This window comes from Poromitra crassiceps (assembly GCF_964638095.1).
Source record: "Poromitra crassiceps genome assembly, chromosome: 1".
Classification (NCBI taxonomy): domain Eukaryota; kingdom Metazoa; phylum Chordata; class Actinopteri; order Beryciformes; family Melamphaidae; genus Poromitra; species Poromitra crassiceps.
This window is the reverse complement of record NC_139623.1, coordinates 97,815,308-97,840,057: the sequence shown is the minus strand read 5'-3', so window position 1 is coordinate 97,840,057 and position 24,750 is coordinate 97,815,308. Positions and strand designations below refer to the sequence as shown.

The 24,750-nt window shown below is 41.9% G+C and overlaps 1 protein-coding gene across 1 annotated transcript in view; it reads right to left on the bottom strand.

Moving 5' to 3' along the window:
• Positions 1-16,327, bottom strand: part of ephb4a (eph receptor B4a) — a gene marked incomplete at its 5' end in the record, with an annotated part of 66,706 nt that extends 50,379 nt beyond the window's left edge. The window contains one exon of the mRNA XM_083643213.1: positions 16,255-16,327. Coding sequence (XP_083499339.1) covers positions 16,255-16,327 — 73 coding nt within the window. The remainder of the gene's footprint in view (positions 1-16,254) is intronic.
• Between the last annotated feature and the right edge of the window lie 8,423 nt (positions 16,328-24,750).

Here is a 24,750-nt window from a genome sequence, read left to right as displayed (position 1 = left end):
GGAAGCCTCACACTGGACTGGAGGAAGCCTCACACTGGACTGGACAGAACCCAAAGCTGCTACCAGAAATGACTGACACAGCTGTGAAGCAACATGGCCGACCGAAAGCACTGAGGATTAAGGATTTGGCTTAAATTGACTTGGTCACCGGAGTCTGACTGGACTGAATCATTACATTGTGCAATTCTGACCGCAGATGCAGGTGTCTTTTCCCCAATTACATTCACCAAAAAGTTCAGGAAGAGGCCAGATGACTTCAGATGACTTGTGCTGCGTAGCTAACAAAAAGCAAAGTTCAGCGGGGGAGATTCATCTGGTTTCTAGTCGTGTGATATGTGGCTCAGCAGAGAATCTATTCCGATCCCCAGGAAATCACCTTTTTCAACTTTTCTAATTCATCCCCAGTGTTAGATGTAGATTTGTGTAGCATTGTAGATTGAAGGGCTGGAATACAAGCTTTTCTCTGGTTTTAGGAGGCAAGGGTGAATGTTTACTTATATAAACAGAAGTATCCAAAGGCATACAAAGGATAAACAACCTGCACTTAATTAGCTATTCCCCTTGACTGATTGTGGTTAAGTGGCAGGTGAAATTGCTACAGCATTCAACTGGCACAAGTAAAAAATGAATATATAATTTAATCACGTTGGTACAAAATGCGTAGGCCCTCCCAATCAAAAGGTTACAGAATATGAAACATGTAGTTCTACACCATATTAGGCAGCTAAATTGAGCGGGAGTTAAAAATAAGTTTTAACCTCAGGTGTGAACAATGTTGGAAAAACACTTTTGCATCTTGGATTGGAAATGCCATCTTAATTAATACAGTAACACAAACAAGATTCGTAATTTCGTATAGCTTTGAGGCCTAGAATATTCCAAAAGAGAGTGAAAAATGAGGCAGAAAAACATGAAATGTGACAACTATCATTGACTGATGACAGATTGCATCATTACAGGAAGTGTTTGCTGCTGTGTATGGACGTGCATCAGGAACTGTCTGATTTTGGTCAAGAGCAGTGAAGGCAACAGATTATAATGCCAAAAGGATTCTTTTAGTATACACATGCAAGTTTCCCCTCTTTATTCTGGGAAAAGTGTTAATCATTTGGAATGCATTTCCAAGTCGGCATATTTAAGAACTCCAAGCCTGAAACGATCAATTAGCAACACTATTTCTGTGTAATTTATTAAACTGCTTCGCTTTACAGCATATTTCAGCTTCTTTGTTACATCGATCTGCCACTGAGAGTTTTCAAATTAATTCACCTCCTGCTAATGCCAATTATGGGCACTACTTCCTCCAGCCCTATTCAAAACATAACCTAACTGGGTAGAAATTGAAAGGCGTCTTGATAATATTGTTGCAGGACAGGTTGTGTCAACTCCCCTGAGGCAGGGTTTCTAAATACAAAACCCAATAACAGCAGGATAACCTTGTATGAATTACAAAAAATAAGTTAAAAATCTTTTCACGATCATCATATTTGGAGGATGTACTGCACTTTCCACAACCTTGGTATTTCCACAAATCATGCTGTCTTGAAATAAAAGATTACATTACGGAAAGTAAAAAGAGACTGAATTAAAGGTGACACCCAAACTAGTCCATGGGCCAATGGTGAAATCGGTACCACCTAAGGGGACCGCACAATTTTAGTATTTTTGTCAGATTTCTGTGTATTAGTCCAGATGATATGTGAAAATGATGTTCCCTTTTTCGTAAAAGCATTACACTTGGTACTTGTACGTGTATAGTTTGGGGCCATGAGCATTTTCATAAATTGAGCCATTGCAAAAATGCCTCGTGGTGGCCATTTTAATTCTGCCATAAGCGAATTATGTAGTTTGCATCATATATAATAAATAAACCTGAATTTGTGATTTTAATTTGCATACTGAGGACAGTCGAAATGTCCATACCAAAACAAGACAGAAGATAAGAAATAAGAAGAAACAGACTGCAGGCTACGTTTCTATATTTTTTCATACACGCAAAAAAAACACATAAAATCTTATTGATATTCAAAAACGTACTGCTCGACAGGTAATTAATATTCATAATTTCAGCCCAGCCACATATTTACCTGAATGATTTATTTTCAAATACCTTGATGCCACAAGATTGAAGGGCAAGTATTTTAGTAAACATGTGCTGCACGGTACACTGCTTAAAAGACAACATCATTTCATGTCTTTAGCAGCAGCACGCATTTAGTAAAAGGTGTTACTTAAAGAGTGAGTGGAGATACTGAGATGAACAAAAAAGATCAAAAGCCATATTTATCTAGGAAAATCTAGAAAATGTGTTTACGTTGAGGATAGGATGGAAATTATAAACTGAGTCATTGATCAATCATCTAAATACCAAGCAGGGGTTAGGGTTAGGGTTAGGGCAAAAAAAGCAAAACAAACTCAGACACACACACACACACACACACAAACAAACACACATATCAACATTACAATATACTGCCACTGCTACCAGCCGCATAAGGTGCCCGGCCACTCTCACTAGGAAAAGCCGCGGCTCAGCTAAACCCCCGTCTCCGGCCTAGCGGAACCGTAGACGTAAGACACAACTACAAGGGCTTCCCGAGCAGCGGACTTTTCTCTCTCAAAACAATTGAAAACCACCGTCATGTTAAGGCTGAGCAAGGAGATCGATTTTATTTCACCAGAGCCGAAGGCAGCGAGACAAAAGATGGAAATAACAGAAGAGAAGGTAAGCCCCCCTAAACTGGTGTCCAGCATTGACAGTAGACACAGTAAACATGATTCTGCCTGACCAATCAGTCGTCTGCATTTTTTTCACGTCACAGTATGGTATCAGGTCCACAGCTCCTGGAACCTTGACAGAGCTGGTAGTAAAAGTAGCACGACTCAACCCTGCCTAAACCCGGGGTGTCCCGGTTTTTCACCGGTGCAATTATCCAAAAAAGCGAGCCGGGCGGGGCTGCGCTAATACCAGCGGTAGAAATGGGCCATATGTAGCCTGGCTGACATTAAGCCCCAGAGACACCGGGAGTACTAGAAAGGACTAGCGCCAACTAGAGGCCGACCAATGCATCGCCTCATGTCTCCTGCGTCGGGGCCAAAAAGTTGCATGGGTGGAGGCCGCATGGAGTCATGTGATATTGAACCCGAGATCTGGGGCGATCTCTCTAACCAGTAGAACGCACTTCCACCTCCAGGTTAGGGCTGGGTCGGTTTGAAAATTTTAAAACCGGTTCGATATTGCCGTCTAAACTGGATCGAACCGGTATACCGATTTTTTTTGTAATTATTATTATTATTTTTTTTTTTTAAGCAACCGAGTGTTTAACCGAGTGTGGCCCATAACTGTCTGTAGTGCAACTTCAGTCCACCTGATAGCGATAATACACCTCTAAGCTGGTATTGTCAACCAGCAATGATACTGAATAAAAAGAAGCAGGACACCTGTGTAACAAACACACCCTGTATTTATTTCTCATAACTATTCAGCTCAACTTTTCTTCTAAACATCAAAATAATAAATGAAATACTTCTGCCTATAGTGCAACTTGAGAAAAGGCTAATAAAAACACAAGCAGTGCAATCAGAATGGATTGGCTTACAGCTGAGCTGCCTTATAAACTTCAAAACTCACAAATTCACACAATATAGGGCCTAGGCATGGGTCGGTTTGAACATTTTGAAACCGGTTCGATATTCCCCAAAAAAACGTATCAAAGCGGCTGCAGTTGGTGGCGATAATGCACCTCTAAGCTGTTATGCTGCCAACCAGCACGAACACTGAATACAAATAAGCAGAACCTTTTAACTGTAACAACACACTGTTTTTATTTCTCATAACTATTCAGCTTAACTTTTCTTCAAACATCAACATAATAAACAAAATAAGACTTTTGCCTACTAGTGCAACTTGAGAAGAGGCTAATACGAACAATAGTGCAATCAGAATGGACTGGCAAAAAAAAAAAAATTTTGGTTTTTTCGGTTTGCACGTTATCAAACCGGTTTGGGCTCGTACACCGAACCGAACCGGTAAAACCGGAAATCGACCCATGCCTACTCCAGGTGTATCTGTCTTTCAATACTCAGACTAGTCAGTTTATCAGTTACCTTAACTTTAGATGAATCATCATCAGCTGTTTTGCGTCTCTGTATCATTTAGCCTACTAGATACCCATCAATTAGTCTCTTAAAACAGACTGTATCATCTACATCCGGCGAATGCAGCTATATACAGTAGGGATGGGCATTTCTACCAAAAACACTATTCGAAATTCGCTGGCCAAATTCGAATTTAATTCGAAATTCGAAAATAAAAATAAAAATGTAAAAAAAATTAAAAATGTAATTTTTATTTATTTATTTATTTTTTTTACATTTTTATTTTTTTTACATTGACATTTTCGAAAATAAAAAACAGTTTTGACAATCATGAGTGGTTCATTAAATATTTAGTAGGCTCAGGTCTGAGTGCCAAAGGGGTGCCAAAGTCACCCCCTCTCCCTCTTCATGGGATTTCCTCCGCCATTCATTTTTCCATAAACCTTGCTTAAAATGCTTATAAAAATTGTTTTACTTGCTCAAACCAAGCGATTTGACTATACTTAGAATCAGGGGAGACAATGCAACATTTCACTCAAAAAACAAAACAAAAAAAAAAACACATTTTTTTTTTTTTTTTTTTTCGAATTTCGAATTTCAATAATAAAAGTCGACCTTGATAATAACAACGATTATTCGAAAATTCGAAATTCGATGCCCATCCCTAATATACAGTCTGTACGTTACACCCCCAGAACATGCACAAGGAAGTTGGGAAAAAAACCTTCAGACTGGAAGGAAGTTCTACGGAATCCGACCAATCACGACACGCGAATGCGGCATTTGGATTCTGATTGGACTAATGAGCGGAAGACCCGCCTTTCTGCCGGCATATTGGATTCTGATTGGACTAATGAGCGGAAGACCCGCCTTTCTGCTTCCCATTCCGGTTGGTGCATGATTCTCCCCCACGGCGGAAGCATTTGAAAATTGCAGAAGCCAACTCGTCTGTTCTAAGAGACTACCCATCAATGGTTATTATGTGTGCCCGTGTGTGCCAGAGGAACTGTTGCAAAACTAACTATTGGTGATTAGTTAGTGGTAGAAAGTGTGGGAAACTGGTACTTTTGTAAAATAATATATAAAGCGTGAGACCTATCCTATTTTAAATCTGGACTGATGAAAAACACACATGCCTCCATCATCCAGTACAGAAATGCACCTAATACCACTTTCATACCAACGACCAGGGTTGGACCAGGGTTACTTGACTCATGTTCAATCCGTCTTTTGTCAATTCACACCAAGTCAGTCAATACGGGTCATGACAATTCAGACCTGACCCGGATCACAACCCAGGGGAGATGTCTAACTATTAGCATACTGTAGGCTTATTAGGCCATTTACAAATAGCAACACGGGTGATGTCATTCACACTGACATGACCCACCTGGGTCACCAAGCCTCGTCAGTGGTCAGGCAACCCAGGTTAACCCTTTCATACCCAAAATCAAGCTGGTAATAACTCTGGTTGGACCCTTTGTGTGAAAGGGCCGGTCTATAACAAACAGCCACTCTCTATGAGCCCCAAACATGTATGTAATTGCTGTACAGTACTAAACAGAGTTTCAAGGCTTTTACAAAGCAGAATCTACTACAATCATTCTGAAAAAAAGATCTTGCCAAAGCAAGCACGCATGCAGACACACACACACACACACACACACACACATACACACACACACACACACACTCTTTCAGTGACTAATCTTGTAGTGGGAGGTGGACAGCTTGTGCACACACTCCAGCGAAATAAACCATCAGATTGACACATCTAAGTAGAGATAGTTGCTCTTCAGGTCTTTTGTCTTTTATTCTGACACATCACTCTCTTTCATATTCAAACATCAACCGACACATTGAGAGCTACAACTCTTTGTCAGACTATGCATTGCTCTTACAAGATTACTACTGGGAGTTGTGTGGTGGTGACCGATATCGAGCGCAAAGAAAGGCTCATATTTCGCTGTGAAGTCTTAAGAAGAACAATTGATAGCCTAATTTGCCTTCTCCAGCTACTCATGTTGTCTTCAGGGAATGAGTTTAGTAGATTATGATAAGTGTGGATTGGACCAAGTTTAATGCAATGACAGTTGATCGGATAGCCTTAAGCGAAGATGCAAATTAGGGCTGGGCAATAAATTGACATTATATTGATATAATCATGATATGAGACTAGATATCTTCTTCAATTGGATATTGTAATATTGTAGTATTGTATAATATTGTGATATGGCATACTACTGTATGTGTTGTCTTTTCCTGCTTTTAAAGGCTGCATTACAGTAAAGTGATGTAATTTTCTGAACTTACCAGACTGTTCTAGCTGTTCTATTATTTGCATATATACCCGCTTAGTCATTATATCCGCACATTACTGAGTATTATATGATTATTTATCAAAAATCTGATTGTCTAAATATTTTGGGAAAGCACTGCATTTTAAAAGCGCTTGTGACATCTCGACTCACACTGTTCGAGAGTTCTTAAACTGGGTTGAAAGGCCCAGACTCTCTCAGGGGTATTTACTTTTGTTTAAGTAACATTCTTTTTGAAAGTTTTAACGGGAAGTTTTCCAGCTCATCCCGAAAATGGTGGCTGGAGATATGCTCCCGAAGGAAACAGATGCACGCTTCTTCATAGCGCACGCCCGATAAAACTCATTCAAAACTTTGCACTAGTTTACTGACTACACTGTCGTTTCCCATAACTTTAGTCACAAGAAATGTGGAGAAAGAATCACTTTTTGGGAGACAATCGCTTCATGGTGATCACTATTTAGCTGCAGCTGTAACGCTAATCACACTGGTCAGTTTTCACTTTTTGGCAGAACACCGGACCTTGTAATACGTGGATTTATGTTAGTGTAACAGTGATCGATTGATAGATACTTGTAGCCAGTATGAACACATTAGCTGTGTGGATAGATACTTGTAGCCAGTATGAACACATTAGCTGTGTGGATAGATACTTGTAGCCAGTATGAACACATTAGCTGTGTGGATAGATACTTGTAGCCAGTATGAACACATTAGCTGTGTGGATAGATACTTGTAGCCAGTATGAACACATTAGCTGTGTGGATAAATATGTGTAGCCAGTATGAACACATTAGCTGTGTGGATATATACTTGTAGCCAGTATGAACACATTAGCTGTGTGGATAGATACTTGTAGCCAGTATGAACACATTAGCTGTGTGGATAAATATGTGTAGCCAGTATGAACACATTAGCTGTGTGGATAGATACTTGTAGCCAGTATGAACACATTAGCTGTGTGGATAGATACTTGTAGCCAGTATGAACACATTAGCTGTGTGGATAGATACTTGTAGCCAGTATGAACACATTAGCTGTGTGGATAGATACTTGTAGCCAGTGTGAACACATTAGCTGTGTGGATAGATACTTGTAGCCAGTATGAACACATTAGCTGTGTGGATAGATACTGTGGGAGGGCTGCCTGCCTCACAGGAATGTGTCTGCTCTGCTGTATATTTAGCAGAGCCCTCTTGGTCCAGCGCAGGATGTAAATCAGGCGGGCCCCAGGAGAGTTACTGAAACCTTATGTGTGCATCAAGGTGGAAACATACTTATGTTCCTCAGGTTGATCCCCTACCAACTGGATTCTATTTTATCTTGGGAAATCAAAAACAAGATGTAGGTCAACGTATGGCGCCTGGAAGAAAACATCCCAGACTCAAATTGAATCATACCTACTGATGGTGTATGTTTTAAGCATGAATCATACCTACTGATGGTGTATGCTTTAAGCATGCACATCATACCTACTGATGGTGTATGTTTTAAGCATGCACATCATACCTACTGATGGTGTATGCTTTAAGCATGCACATCATACCTACTGATGGTGTATGTTTTAAGCATGCACATCATACCTACTGATGGTGTATGCTTTAAGCATGCACATCATACCTACTGATGGTGTATGCTTTAAGCATGCACATCATACCTACTGATGGTGTATGTTTTAAGCATGCACATCATACCTACTGATGGTGTATGCTTTAAGCATGCACATCATACCTACTGATGGTGTATGCTTTAAGCATGCACATCATACCTACTGATGGTGTATGCTTTAAGCATGCACATCATACCTACTGATGGTGTATGCTTTAAGCATGCACATCATACCTACTGATGGTGTATGCTTTAAGCATGCACATCATACCTACTGATGGTGTATGTTTTAAGTATGCACATCATACCTACTGATGGTGTATGCTTTAAGCATGCACATCATACCTACTGATGGTGTATGCTTTAAGCATGCACATCATACCTACTGATGGTGTATGCTTTAAGCATGCACATCATACCTACTGATGGTGTATGCTTTAAGCATGCACATTATACCTACTGATGGTGTATGCTTTAAGCATGCACATCATACCTACTGATGGTGTATGCTTTAAGCATGCACATCATACCTACTGATGGTGTATGCTTTAAGCATGCACATTATACCTACTGATGGTGTATGCTTTAAGCATGCACATCATACCTACTGATGGTGTATGTTTTAAGTATGCACATCATACCTACTGATGGTGTATGCTTTAAGCATGAATCATACCTACTGATGGTGTATGCTTTAAGCATGCACATCATACCTACTGATGGTGTATGCTTTAAGCATGCACATCATACCTACTGATGGTGTATGTTTTAAGCATGAATCATACCTACTGATGGTGTATGTTTTAAGTATGCACATCATACCTACTGATGGTGTATGCTTTAAGCATGCACATCATACCTACTGATGGTGTATGCTTTAAGCATGCACATCATACCTACTGATGGTGTATGCTTTAAGCATGCACATCATACCTACTGATGGTGTATGCTTTAAGCATGCACATTATACCTACTGATGGTGTATGCTTTAAGCATGCACATCATACCTACTGATGGTGTATGCTTTAAGCATGCACATCATACCTACTGATGGTGTATGCTTTAAGCATGCACATCATACCTACTGATGGTGTATGCTTTAAGCATGCACATCATACCTACTGATGGTGTATGCTTTAAGCATGCACATCATACCTACTGATGGTGTATGTTTTAAGTATGCACATCATACCTACTGATGGTGTATGCTTTAAGCATGAATCATACCTACTGATGGTGTATGCTTTAAGCATGCACATCATACCTACTGATGGTGTATGCTTTAAGCATGCACATCATACCTACTGATGGTGTATGTTTTAAGCATGAATCATACCTACTGATGGTGTATGCTTTAAGCATGCACATCATACCTACTGATGGTGTATGTTTTAAGCATGAATCATACCTACTGATGGTGTATGCTTTAAGCATGCACATCATACCTACTGATGGTGTATGCTTTAAGCATGCACATCATACCTACTGATGGTGTATGTTTTAAGCATGAATCATACCTACTGATGGTGTATGCTTTAAGCATGCACATCATACCTACTGATGGTGTATGCTTTAAGCATGCACATCATACCTACTGATGGTGTATGTTTTAAGCATGAATCATACCTACTGATGGTGTATGCTTTAAGCATGCACATCATACCTACTGATGGTGTATGCTTTAAGCATGCACATCATACCTACTGATGGTGTATGTTTTAAGCATGAATCATACCTACTGATGGTGTATGCTTTAAGCATGCACATCATACCTACTGATGGTGTATGTTTTAAGCATGCACATCATACCTACTGATGGTGTATGCTTTAAGCATGCACATCATACCTACTGATGGTGTATGCTTTAAGCATGAATCATACCTACTGATGGTGTATGTTTTAAGCTTGCACATCATACCTACTGATGGTGTATGCTTTAAGCATGAATCATACCTACTGATGGTGTATGCTTTAAGCATGCACATCATACCTACTGATGGTGTATGCTTTAAGCATGCACATCATACCTACTGATGGTGTATGCTTTAAGCTTGCACATCATACCTACTGATGGTGTATGCTTTAAGCATGCACATCATACCTACTGATGGTGTATGCTTTAAGCATGCACATCATACCTACTGATGGTGTATGCTTTAAGCATGCACATTATACCTACTGATGGTGTATGCTTTAAGCATGCACATTATACCTACTGATGGTGTATGCTTTAAGCATGCACATCATACCTACTGATGGTGTATGCTTTAAGCATGCACATTATACCTACTGATGGTGTATGCTTTAAGCATGCACATCATACCTACTGATGGTGTATGCTTTAAGCATGCACATCATACCTACTGATGGTGTATGCTTTAAGCATGCACATTATACCTACTGATGGTGTATGCTTTAAGCATGCACATCATACCTACTGATGGTGTATGCTTTAAGAATGCACATCATACCTACTGATGGTGTATGCTTTAAGCATGCACCATGATGGTGTATGCTTTAAGCATGAATCATAGCTACTGATGGTGTATGCTTTAAGGATGCACATTTGTACTATCAATTCCTTATGTACACTTTTTTTTCCTGCATGCAACGTCTGTACATGCAGACCCAAGCTCTAACATGCCTCATGTTCATTTTCGTCCTCACAGATTTCTATTTTTGAATGTAGCAACATGAAACATCATAAGATATAGGACAACAATGGTCTGTAGAAATGCTACACAATATATATTCCTAATGTGGTGCTCAGTATGCAGACATGAAATAACAGCCTTGATCGCTGTGCAAGATAAGTGACATTAGACAAAGTGCTCTGGGGTGGAGGGTACATCTTAATGGCATAAACAAGCCTCACTGACTGTAAATAGCAGCTTTTTTGCACATTTTTCTCCTTACCAACTGTTGTCTTCTAGTCCTTTTTTATTGGCATTATTATGATGATCCCACGTTCATCACATACATCTGGCCCCAGGTGCTTGTGTGGTTTCAGTATATTTCTGCATATAAGCACACACCATGCACGCAAACATGCACAGTCTTCGCCCTCTCTGCACTTGTTCTCTCTGTCTATAAGTCGTTGACTCTTGCCGGTCTTCCCATCTCTCCTCCACTCACTTCAAAGAGAAGCTCCATCCCTCTAAAAGTGCCATTCTCCTTGGTGCTTATGGCTGATAGGCAGTGGCCTCATTCCCTCTCCTCTGCAGCCAGCCTGTCCCCATTGTGTCCCACTCTCAGAGAGGAGCATGTGGGTGGAGGTAGAGGACAGACTCTCTCTCTCTCTCTCTCTAGTGAATGCCTGACACAGATGTAGGGGCTGGGGGTGTATCTTCTCATCGAGCCTGCCACACCATCATCCACCGGCAAGTCTCAGCTGATGTGTGCATCCTTCTGATCCTTCCCCATCAGGGAAACAGAGAGAGAGAGATGGGAAGACGGAAGAGCAGACAGTACTTGTGGCAATCAGATGCATGGAAACAGAGAGAGGGATGGGAAGAGCAGACAGTACTTGTGGCACTCAGATGCCCGTTTAACTCTTGAGGAAGCTAATCATAGGATTGAGGTGCTGGGGCTGATGGGCTACAGGCTTTCAGGGGGGGGGGTTGCTTTAAATGCAAATCCCTTTCTTATAAAAATCGGTTCCGTTTAAAAGGATTTCTGGGAAACGATCCACATTTCCACGGCAGCAGGGGGGGGGGGTGGTGGGCAAAAGAGAACAGCACAGGGGAGACGGTGGGCAAAAGAGAACAGCACAGGGGAGACGGTGGGCAAAAGAGAACAGCACAGGGGAGACGGTGGGCAAAAGAGAACAGCACAGGGGAGACGGTGGGCAAAAGAGAACAGCACAGGGGAGACGGTGGGCAAAAGAGAACAGCACAGGGGAGACGGTGGGCAAAAGAGAACAGCACAGGGGAGACGGTGGGCAAAAGAGAACAGCACAGGGGAGACGGTGGGCAAAAGAGAACAGCACAGGGGAGACGGTGGGCAAAAGAGAACAGCACAGGGGAGACGGTGGGCAAAAGAGAACAGCACAGGGGAGACGGTGGGCAAAAGAGAACAGCACAGGGGAGACGGTGGGCAAAAGAGAACAGCACAGGGGAGACGGTGGGCAAAAGAGAACAGCACAGGGGAGACGGTGGGCAAAAGAGAACAGCACAGGGGAGACGGTGGGCAAAAGAGAACAGCACAGGGGAGACGGTGGGCAAAAGAGAACAGCACAGGGGAGACGGTGGGCAAAAGAGAACAGCACAGGGGAGACGGTGGGCAAAAGAGAACAGCACAGGGGAGACGGTGGGCAAAAGAGAACAGCACAGGGGAGACGGTGGGCAAAAGAGAACAGCACAGGGGAGACGGTGGGCAAAAGAGAACAGCACAGGGGAGACGGTGGGCAAAAGAGAACAGCATAGCAGCAGTCAAACATCAAGGAGACAGAGAGGACGTGGAGAGAGTAGCAAAAGAAAAGACCAACATGTCTGTGAAAGGAGGGATTGTAAGTAAGGCCTCTTAGATTTGGAATAAAAACATAATTTCTACATTTAGTGATTTGAGACACTTTGCGAGTTTCAGTTCAGATTGTGATGCATTATGCCACTCCTCATGCTAGTTATGCCACTCCTCATGCTAGTTATGCCACTCCTCATGCTAGTTATGCCACTCCTCATGCTAGTTATGCCACTCCTCATGCTAGTTATGCCACTCCTCATGCTAGTTATGCCACTCCTCATGCTAGTTATGCCACTCCTCATGCTAGTTATGCCACTCCTCATGCTAGTTATGCCACTCCTCATGCTAGTTATGCCACTCCTCATGCTAGTTATGCCACTCCTCATGCTAGTTATGCCACTCCTCATGCTAGTTATGCCACTCCTCATGCTAGTTACGCCACTCCTCATGCTAGTTATGCCACTCCTCATGCTAGTTATGCCACTCCTCATGCTAGTTACGCCACACGAGTGTAGAGAGGTGAGCCAATACACAGAAAAGACATGGTAAGGAAAATGATCATGCAACAAAGGGGGGATGGGGGATAGGAATGGGATATGTCCTTCCAGAGATTTCAGAGGGTTAATCTTAACTCATTCACCGCCAATGACGTCTTTGACGTGTTATCAGCAATGGCCTTCCCCGCCAAGGACGTGTTTGACGTGTTTTTGTTTTTATTGGTGCAGCGCCTGCAGCAAACACTTGCCCAGCCTGTCACACAGACACAGGTCCCTGCCTTCAAAGGGTAGCCGACAGCACGCGATCAAACACATACCGCAGCTGTTGTTTTGAAATTGAGCAGAGGGAAAGCAGAGAACGGGTAACGCTTCCTTGTGCAGACAGGAGAAACGCAATTGAAACGCCGAGCTGGAGTCGCCTTCCTCTGTGCCAGCCAGGAGAAAACGGGAGAAAGTAATCAAGAGATGTGTTTGATCATCGGAGGAATGAGGAAATGATCGATCAGTTTGCGAGGGCGGTGAGGACGTGTTGAATAGCCGAGGGGAAAACGGGAACGATCATAGATATGACAGGGAGACATGGACGAGGACGGTGTACCAGAACAAATCAAAATAAACACAGGAACAGCTAGGCAGCAGCGGGCAGAAGGCACTCACAGCAGCCCGCTGTCCTTCTCAAGAGCTCTTGAGTTGGTTCATGAAATCGCTGGGCTGCTCGCCCTCCAGTGTTGCTCCTGGCCAATCCCAGCGCCACAGGGCGTGGTTATTGCTTATCCTATGTTGGGTTAGAAATCTAAAAGGGGGATCGTGTGTGTGTGTGTGTGTGTGTGTGTGTGTGTGTGTGTGTGTGTGTGTGTGTGTGTGTGTGTGTGTGTGTGTGTGTGTGTGTGTGTGTGTGTGTGTCTGTCTGTCTGTCTGTCGGTGTGTCTGTCTGTCTGTCTGTCTGCACACTCACACCGAGTAAACTGTATTGTTGAATGTAAAAAAAAAGCACTTCATGTGTGTATATATATATATATATATATATATTTTTTTTGTCATTTGTGTCCTAACGAATAATATTTACATGTCTGATGTCAATACAGTTCAAAATAAAAGAATTGAGAGTGAGTTATGCCTGAGATTGTGCCCTTTTACAAAAATGCTTTTTTCTCCCTTTTCTCTTCCCAGACAGGCTTTTTTGGTGAACATGGGGTGTATAAAAAGGGTTATAAGTAGAGTACAGAACATGCTAAAAGCTAACTTTCTTTTTGGGGGTGAAAGTAGAGACTTAGATCTTCATTTCGAGGTATTGGACATCACTGTAGTCCTAGTACAGAATTTACTGTGGGTCTTGAAAGATGACCAAACATTATGGAAATACTTGGCCTGTGCCAAAAATGCCAGTCAGATATTGGCAGTGAATGAGTTAAGGGCTAATTGTGAAAGCTCACTGGTTCACTGAGGTGGAAATGATTTCCCTCTTCAAACGTTCTGGGCCAACTTAGACCTCTAAAAAATCACTTATATGAAAATGCTGCCTTCCACATAAATGAGGACTTCTATCTGTAGGCTATCAGGACAAAATTGCTGAATGTTTTATTTTGTATAAAGAAGCCAGTTGTATGTTGTTTAGCGGCTTGGCTAGCAGCAGCTGATCTGTGTTGTAGTATAAGATGCAGTTGTTTAGTGGATTGGCTAGCAGCAGCTGATCTGTGTTGTAGTAGAAGATGCAGTTGTCTGTGTGGGCACACCTTGCTGCCTCAAAATCAAATCAACCCACTGGGCAACTTGTGCCCACAAGCTATCTACATGTTGGAGCTATTCCTGTTCACACTTGGCATGTCTGCTGGATGTCACAGAAGAGTTGTCAGTGTGCCTCTGCTGCTTGCATGAGGGCTTTATCAACTTCTTGGCTTCTTTCTCACCCCTTTGGAATGATGCAAAATCTGCTCATGGAATGACTACTTGGTCTTTTTTTCTTCAAACATGATTCTTTTTCATTTTGTGTAGACATTTTGTGTCATGCTGCGGCAAAATGACATCTAATACAGAAGAAAGATGCTACATGTAGCAAAGCAATATGGCAACATCATATTTAGCAGCTGTAGGCTATATTATAGCAACACAAAATCCCTGTGGTTCAATCCGTCCTCAAGAAACACAGTTGTGATCCTTTGAGCCTCGGTAAACAACTTATTTAAGAATACCCTTTTCTATCAAACGCTTTAGAGAAAGTTGTCTCTCTCAGCAGCATTTTTAAGAAACACTCGCTGGCACTAAGATATCCTCACTTGAAGCCACAAATCACAGATGAAATGGCAGCCATGAGCTTAAAATAAATCAATATTCAGTCTACTAGTTGATTCTGATTTCTCAGTGTTTGACACGCATGCATTAAGCAAATTAGGCCAGGCATATCTGATCAACTTGTTATGCTGATGACACTGTATTTGCCTGGAAAAGCAGGTAATCTGAACTGTCACATCATTTTCTTCAACATGTCAGCTCGTTTGAGATGCTGATTCGGGACAATCTGCCTGTCAATGTGTCAATGTCAAGTCTGCTGCTGAAAATGAAAACCTTCAGTCATTCTTTCTCCAGCTATGACATATCTCAATAGCAAGGCAAGGCAATTTTTTTTTATCGAGGAGAAAGTTCTCGTCTAGATTTCTATCTTAAGTGCTGCAACAAAGCTTTTAACCACAACTAGAGGGACTTGACCACATCACCCCTACATTAGCCTCCACGCACTCATGTTTTAGTATTGATTTGAGGATTTGACAGATCACATCTGAGGTTCAAAATGGGTGCTGGTCCCTCAGGAGGCAGTCTGGAAGCCTCAGGCACCTTTCGGTCATTTGAAAGTGAAAACAGAGATGTCTTGCTGAAGAGGTCAGACAGAAAAAAATACCAAACTCACTTCCTACTCTGACAAAACTCTTCCAAAACAAAATGAAGCCTCATACATCAGCTAATTGTCTCAAAGCCAGAAATGCTCTCAAGAAGAATGACTATTTTTACATGAGTATTCCCATGGGGAGTGTGTCTGCTGCTCAACAGTGAATGTATGGGGACAGTACTATTTTTGTTTGTATATCTCCTATGGCATCACATGTAATAATTCTGCAATAGCCCTATAGGGACTAATAGCTTTGGTGTAATATTTGCATAACATCCTTTAAAAAATCTGCAGGAGTCCGTTGTCGTTCAGGGAGTGGCTGTAAAAAACAGGCCAGTAACTACAGAAAACAGACTTATGGCAGGCAGCATAATGTGAAGTCCAGACTCACCTTCCTCTGCAGAAGCCAGGTCCAGGAGCAGAATGCACCCCAGCAGCACGATACAGCAGCATGTCAGCTCCATAATGGCACGCAGAATACTAAACTAATTGGCAAATGAAGCGACTGTTTTTGCCTGAATTAAAAAGTAAGTGGCAGTGGCTGTGCACCCACTGACCGCAAACCAGTCCGCATTTAACATGGACTTCAGTAGAGATGTGGTCAAAACTATAGTAGCAAAAACGTGCTACTATACGCTTGGGTTGTGTGCAAAATCTTATAAGAATAGTTATGTTAAATACTTCGAATTGGTCGGATGGCTGGAAACTTCTCGAGATTGTCCAACTTTGTGTATTGGGAAGGTCTTGGAGGAAAACAATAAGTATTCTACAAGTCTTAGGGCTTTTACCCCTAGTTTCACATCGCAGTCCTCTGTCAACTACACGGGGGCTGCATAACTGAAACTTGTATCCTCGGGTCTAATAATTAAGCCTAAGCTCTTCTTTGTGCTCCACACGACTTCTCCCAAATGTTCTCTCTTCAGCTCGATGACCACCGAGCAGGCACTGACTGAATCCGATCCGCAACCAGGGCACTTCACTGCATGCTGTTAGTTGGCAAAAATAATAAATAAATAAAAAACAAATGTGTAAAAAAAAAACGTTTTCTCTTTGTATCACTCAGTTCCGTTTATCCTTATCTTCTCGGCATGTTCTGCAAACAACCAGCCCGAGCATGTTTTTTGTTTGTCATGGATCAGACAGGAAAAAAAATCCAAGAAAGGTGGTGAGGATGTTGCGCGATAGGTCTAGACTGGTTCTTTTCACAGGCGAAATTCTGAATAAAATTGGAAGAAAAATGTCTCTCGTTAGTTCTTCGTTAAAAACACTTGGCTACACGGACAGGAGGCATTACAAGTTAGGCAGTAATGTGGCTCATGGGTTTACTACCGTAGCCTGCTCACCGAGGACTGTATCACCGCAGATTGGAGTCGAATGGCACCAGCAGCAAGCTCCGCCCATTCATTCTCCGTTTCCATAGCAGCATTGTCAAGCCGACAGAGTGAGAAATATAACTTCCGGGAACCACTTTCAAAATAAGAGTATTTTATGAGTTCATACACAAGCACCAAAATGAAAATAAATTATATTTAAGAGCAAATCTGTCAGAAATAAAGTCCTGTTGTTTTTTGACCACAGTTTTCTTAGTATATTTTCGCAGCCATGATGTAGCCGAAGTTCAAGATTATTTTTTTTCAAGATTCATTTTAATACCCATAGTGAGTAGGCTAGGGTAGGGGTACGGTGGTGCAGTGGTAAGCACAGTGGTATGCGCTGTCGCCTCACAGCTCGAAGGTCCTGGGTTCGATTCACACCTGGGACGCTGGAGTTGTGACCCCCCCATATCTTCAGTGCCTACTGCCCAGGTGGGCTATCTCGTCGAAAGGGCCTTTCTGTGTGGAGTTTGCATGTTCTCCCCGTACCCCCCAGGGGGTTCCTCCGTACATAACCCCCGACTAGAAACATGCAGAAGATTGTCATCCGACCAGTGACGACAACATCTGAAGTAAAAATTATTAAGTGCAAAGTAAAAAGGCCTTTAATACTTCATACCTCATACTTGCCAACAGTCCTGATTTTCTATTTTTAATCCTCTCCGTTGTGATTGGTAATTTCTCGTTAATCTCCCGATATAATAGTGATACAAATCCAATGGCTGTAGCAGATGAGATTTTTTAACATAAGTCTGCCTTTTATTGGGGGTTGTTTTGTTTTGTTTTTCTTTGAGGACCTTGGGGGCCGGATTGAGATGGTCCAGGGGCCAGGTCCGGCCCTGGGGCCGCATTTTGCCCATGTGTGGGTTATGGGGATATGGGTGGTGTTTGGAGGGGCACGAGGGAAAAGGGGCCATAGGGGGAATGGTACCATGGGCTTAAAGGTTTGCATTTGTTCATATCAAGGACCATTAACTTAGTACACATTTTGGCCTCGGACCCTCATTTGATGAGATTTTGTCTCTCGTACCCAAATCAGAGAATATTTTGATCAGTCAATAATGCAATTTCAGTAGCATAGTTGTTACCAAGATGTCAATCTTTACAGATTTGGATTTAGGCCCTAAATCCAGTTTAGTTAGCTACCATTAACCAGGTTTAAGCCACACTCAATAAAAATAAACTCACTGTATGCTTTTATTTTGAAGGCATCCCCGCTTAACGTCCGGTCTCAGTCTGGCTAATATTTCTGGCAAGCTTGACTCAGTTTTCCAAACCCGGCGTCCTCTGGCTAAAACTGTCCTCTCAGTAAAACATGCCACTAGATGGGAGCAGCATCAGCAGCTCAGACGGCAAAGCTGCAAGAACTGGGTCTGCTCCCAGCACATTTTCGTAGCCTACTAGGGGGGGGGGGTATTTATATATATGGGGATTGAGACAGCTGATACATAATCATCTTCCGGGGTAAAATAAATAAATAAAATAGCCTACATTTACAAAAACTGTAATAGCCTATCAAATGTCTTTCTCAAGGCCACTTCAACGGGGCTGGTAATTGCGACATGTCAGGTAGGCTAATGTTACCATATTCACCTAGTCACTTGTTTTCTGTCTGATGGAAAAATGTAGGTGTTGCATTTGCCTAGAATCTATGCAAATGCATTGTATCTAAGGCCCTAGATACAATTTTGTATTTATCATGCATTTCTGCATGATGATGCTACCTATTTGTTCCACTCCCCAGTTACTTGAAACTTTCAAGTTGTATGACCAAATAAAATCGGTAACACTTTACAATACTGTAACACAAAAATTGGGTAGTTACTAAGGAATGAGTCAGGAACGAACCATTAGTTCATGATTAGTTCATGAATAGTTAATAGGTAGTTCCTTAATGGTAGTTACTTAAGAACAGACCATTAGTTACCATGTTAACGAACCAGTAAGTAATGATTACTTCCTTAAAAAAATATATATATCTTTTTTCTTTCGCTAGTTCATGAGTAGTTAATGGGTAGTTACTTAATGACCCTTAATGGTAGTTCCTTAAAGATCCTTATGGTAGTTACTTAAGAACTGACCATTAGTTACCATGTTAATGAACCAGTAAGTAATGATTACTTCCTTAAAAAAAAAAAAAAAAAAAAAAATTATTTCGCTAGTTCATGAGTAGTTAATGGGTAGTTACTTAAGAACAGACTATGAGTTACCATAGTTGTTACTAGGGAATTAATCATTAGTTAATGATTACTTCACCATTAGTTACCATATTTGTGCCCCCTCAAGTAAAGCAGGCCATCATACTTAGTTGTTACTAGGGAGTTCATCATTACTTCATGATTACTTTACCATTAGTTACCATGTTTGCGCCCCCTCAAGTAAAGCAGGCCATCATACTTAGTTGTTACTAGGGAATTCATCATTAGTTCATGATTAGTTACCATGTTTGTGCCCCCTCAAGTAGGGCTTCATACTTAGTTGTTACTAGGGAATACATCATTACTTCATGATTATCTTACCATTAGTTACCATCACCCTACCTATAACAAATAAATACAAGAGTTGTTCCAGGTGAGGTTTGAACCCTTGGCCCCAAGAACAGATTATTAGTCTCTACCAAATGAGCTATCTATTTGTTATAGGGTAGGGTGATGGTAACTAATGGTAAGATAATCATGAAGTAATGATGCATTTCCTAGTAACAACTAAAGTATGTAGCCCTGCTACATAGGGGGGCACAGACATGGTAACTAATGGTAAAGTAATCATGAACTAATGATTAATTCCCTAGTAACACCTATGGTAACTAATAGTCTGTTCTTAAGGAACTACCCATTAACTACTCATGAACTAGCAGAAAAAAATTAAGGAAGTAATCATTACTTACTGGTTCGTTAACATGGTAACTAATGGTCAGTTCTTAAGTAACTACCATTAAGGATCTTTAAGGAACTACCATTAAGGGTCATTAAGGAACTACCCATTAACTACTCATGAACTAGCGAAATAAAAAAATCAAATATAGGCTATATATATTTTTAAGGAAGTAATCATTACTTACTGGTTCATTAACATGGTAACTAATGGTCAGTTCCTAAGTAACTACCATTAAGGAACTACCTATTAACTATTCAGGAACTAATCATTAACTATTCATGAACTAATGGTTAGTTCCTAACTAGTTCCTCAATAACTACCCATTTTTTGTGTTACAGTATTGTAAAGTGTTACCATAAAATCAAATGAAAGCAACACAACAGTTCATGGCCCATACTGCATCAATTGTTAAGACCAATATTTTAGGCCTACACCTGCAATGGAAGACATAGGCCATTTCAAATGTAAATGACCATGTTGCTTTTTGCTTTGTTGTTGTTTTGACCCCATTGATGTAGGCTACTCAGTTTGCAAATCATACAATATTGTACAATGAAAAAACAAACAGGGTCTTCTGCTCCTGTGCTGCTAGCAGTATTAGTCTCATGTTTCTTTGAGAGCGCTCTTTGTAGAAAACCCTAACATACATGTAGCCTATCAGATTTCTTATGTCTCCTTTCTTTCATGTGTCAGTGTGTGACCAAAGTGGGTAATTCGAAGCAGCATTCATAAGGATGATGCCGAGGGCTTTTCCAATCACCAGAGCTGTCACATATTGTATGATAAGCTCTCACTTTCAGCGCTGGCAAGCAGCTGTGGGAGCTTCAACAGGAAGTCATAGAGGAGTGAACAGGACTGAGAAAATGTCCTTGGGAGATCGGTCTAGAATTTGTAGAACAGCCCTCTTGAGTGTGAGGCAGAGAGAGGAGCGCTGACCAACAGATGAGATGAAACATGGCTAAGTTGTCAGCTGTGTGCTTATACTTCTGTTTCACATGTGGCTTTGTGTTATCAGACACCGTCCCACTATGGCTGATCATCACACAGCTTTGAAAGCCTGCAAGGGGGCAGGATTTTTTATATATATATAATTTAGGTTTGCCAAGAATCAAAAAAGCAGAGAGTTGCTGATTACAAAGAAGTGGAGGCTCTTCATCTGGAATGATGCTTCTGTGGATTTAGGATTTTGTGAGGATCCCCATTAGCAGATACAGCTCTGAACATGTGAATGTAGGCTACTATATGATTGCACTTGAGAAAAGGAAATAAAAAGAATAAAAAAAAACCCATCAGTATTGGATATTTCTTATATTGCAGCACTGCCTTCATATCAGGCACGGCTGATTACTTGATAGCATCACATCACTATAGTTCAATGAATTTGCTGCATCCTTTTAAGGTACATCACAATTACACATAGTAATGATGGGGGAAAGCATGTAGCTATCCAAACAGCCTTGGCACAGAACAATGTTCAATCATGTTTGCAAATGGCTTAAGATTGTATTGCACGCTCTTTTGCCAAGAGTAACTACAATGTCTGAAGTAATAAAAGTCATAATTTCCCTTGCCAAGCTTCTTTTGGAACAGTGCAGAAACCCACGTCTTGATCCCACTCACTACAGAGACAGCAGACACACATATTTTCAATATTGCTTCTGTTGTGTATTCTGACACTTTTTCAGCACAACTCGCCTGTGTCTGCATGTTTGCATTTTCTCTTCATTGCCTGCAGCACCTAGTCTGTAGTCAGTATATGTTACACTTCGTTAAATGTGTTTATTTGGCATTTTGATGAATATTGTATGTTATTTTAGCAAGTATTGGTAACGTGAATAATAATAATAATAATAATAATAATAATAATAATAATAATAATAATAATAATATTAATATTAATAATATTAATATTAATATTAATATTAATATTAATAATAATAATAATAGAAACATCAGATATTTTACCTGCTTCCACAAATGGAGATTTTTCTGTGTGCTCAGCACAGGTGACATAACAGGCTTTCACTACAGATGCAGCTTATAGTTATAAATGACACTGTCTTGCTTTTGAAATACCTTGTCTTTTTCTTAGCTTGTAAAACTTCACAGTGCAAAACCAATATCTTTGTCATTTGTCGCTTTGAATTTATTTCAAGGTGGTTAAACTGCAGAAAGGGAACTTTTAATAAGCAACTTGGGTGTAGAAGTGACATCTTGAGAGGTAAATAGGCCTATTCAAGATGTTAACCCTATGCCAAAACATTTCCCCCAGGGATGCAATTCCCTTATAATTTCAAAACACCAATACCTTCTCTGCATACATACAGGCTTGACTGCTGTGTTTTGGCCAGTCAGTTTAGCACAACGTGCCTTGGAGGTGTCTGAATATGCCTGCCTATGTGTTTAAATGGGCCAGAAGACTGCATAGATCTCACGCCACAGGAGTGAGTATTATTTTGGTCTATACATTTAAAGGGACACTTCACTGAAAAACAATGCTGATTTATTTTGCACATGATCTTACATATTTCCGAAAACGGTAAAGAGTTTTGCAGACATTCATTCACAGTAGTTTTACAGTTTTTGGATATGAGTGACATACAGTAGCGTGCAACATAAATCAGCATTGTTTTTCAGTGAAGTGTCCCTTTAAGTAGGCTTCTCTTTTCAAAGATCATAGAACAGCTTCTTCAATGTGTCAATGCTCAGCGGCACTCCATGGAGGAAGTCTTCCCTTTCCCTCCCCTCTCCTCCCCCACATTCCCTGTCCCCCCACCCCTCCCTTTCCCTGCTCTCTCCCCCCCCCCCATCCCCCCCGCTCTCCCTCCCCTGCTCCCTCCCTACCTCCTCCCTTTCCCTGCTCTCTCCTCCCCGATATCCCCCTCTCTCCCGTGCTCCCTGCCCACCTCCTCCCTTTCCCTGCTCTCTCCTCCCCCACATCCGTCCGCTCTCCTTCCCCTGCTCCATTCCCACCTCCTCCCTTTCCCTGCTCTCTCCTCCCCCACCCCCCCCTGCTCTCTCTCCCCTGCTCCTTCCCCACCTCCTCCCTTTCCCTGCTCTCCCCCCCCCCATTTCCCTGTTCCCTCCCCACCTCCTCAATTTCCCTGCTCTCTCCTTCCCCACATACCCCATCTCCCTTCCCTGCTCCCTCCCCACCTCTTCCTTTTCCCTGCTCTCTCCTCCCCCACATCCGCCCGCTCTCCTTCCCCTGCTCCATTCCCACCTCCTCCCTTTCCCTGCTCTCTCCTCCCCCACCCCCCCCTGCTCTCTCTCCCCTGCTCCTTCCCCACCTCCTCCCTTTCCCCGCTCTCTCTTCCCCCACATCCCCCCGGTCTCCCTCCCCTGCTCCTTCCCCACCTCCTCCCTTTCCCTGCTCTCTCCCCCCCATTTCCTTGTTCCCTCCCCACCTCCTCAATTTCCCTGCTCTCTCCTCCCCCACATACCCCAACTCTTCCTTCCCTGCTCCCTCCCTATCTCCTCCCTTTCCCTGCTCTCTCCTGCCCCACATTTCCCTGCTCCCTCCACACCTCCTCCCTTTTCCTGCTCTCTCCTCCCCCACATACCCCAACTCTCCCTTCCCTGTTCCCTCCCCACCCCTCCCTTTCCCTGCTCTCTCCTCCCCGAGATTTCCATCCCCCTTTCTCCCTCTCTTTCTTTCTCAATCATATGATTGCTCAATCATGTTGTCATTATTACTTGCTATTGTTGTGTCAGCTAGATTTAGCTAGACATATTCTCTGTGAAGTCCTCTGAGACATGCTTGTGAATTAGGGCTATACAAATAAACTTGACTTGACTTGACTCTTAGATCCCGTGTGGTTTCAGGCCTGCTGCAGAAATAGCAGACAGGCTTTTATGCCCAGGCTAATCCAGGAGACGTTTCACAGGCTGCAAGAGGAATTGTTACTCATGTTATAAATCTCACCAAGGCATTTGAGTCAATCTACCAAACACTTTGGCCGCCTGCAGAAGTTTGTCAACATTTTTTACCATCAGTTTTAACATGCCAGCTCCTGTGTGTTGTGGAGGATCAGACACAGATCCTTTCCATGTGCGTTTTCTATTATTCATTGCAGCATATGCAGGTCTTTTGCTTGCTCATTCGATTCTTCTCTCTCTTCCACCCATCAGGTCTCAGCTGGTCTCTCAATCTGTTGGTGTGTAGGACAACCTGGGCTTTACTCTATTCCAAAATATATGCTGTAATAGTGAATCCAGTAATACAACTTTGGCTGCCTCTGCCTCTCTTTATTAGTCTCTCACTGACTGCACAGTGTCTACAAAGATCAGAAGACTCATCCTTGGACCATAGGATTTAGTCTGTGCAGGAGAATACCTTCCTGGATCTCCCTCGCGCTGGACAATTATAAATATTGCAAGTTCTCACCATTAGGTTTGGCACCTTTCTGGACATTGGCAATGTGGCATACAGTAGGCTGCACACTAGTGTATACAGTAGGATAGTGTATACAGTAGGCTGCACACTAGTGTATACAGTAGGATAGTGTATACAGTAGGCTACACACTAGTGTATACAGTAGGATAGTGTATACAGTAGGCTACACACTAGTGTATACAGTAGGATAGTGTATACAGTAGGCTACACACTAGTGTATACAGTAGGATAGTGTATACAG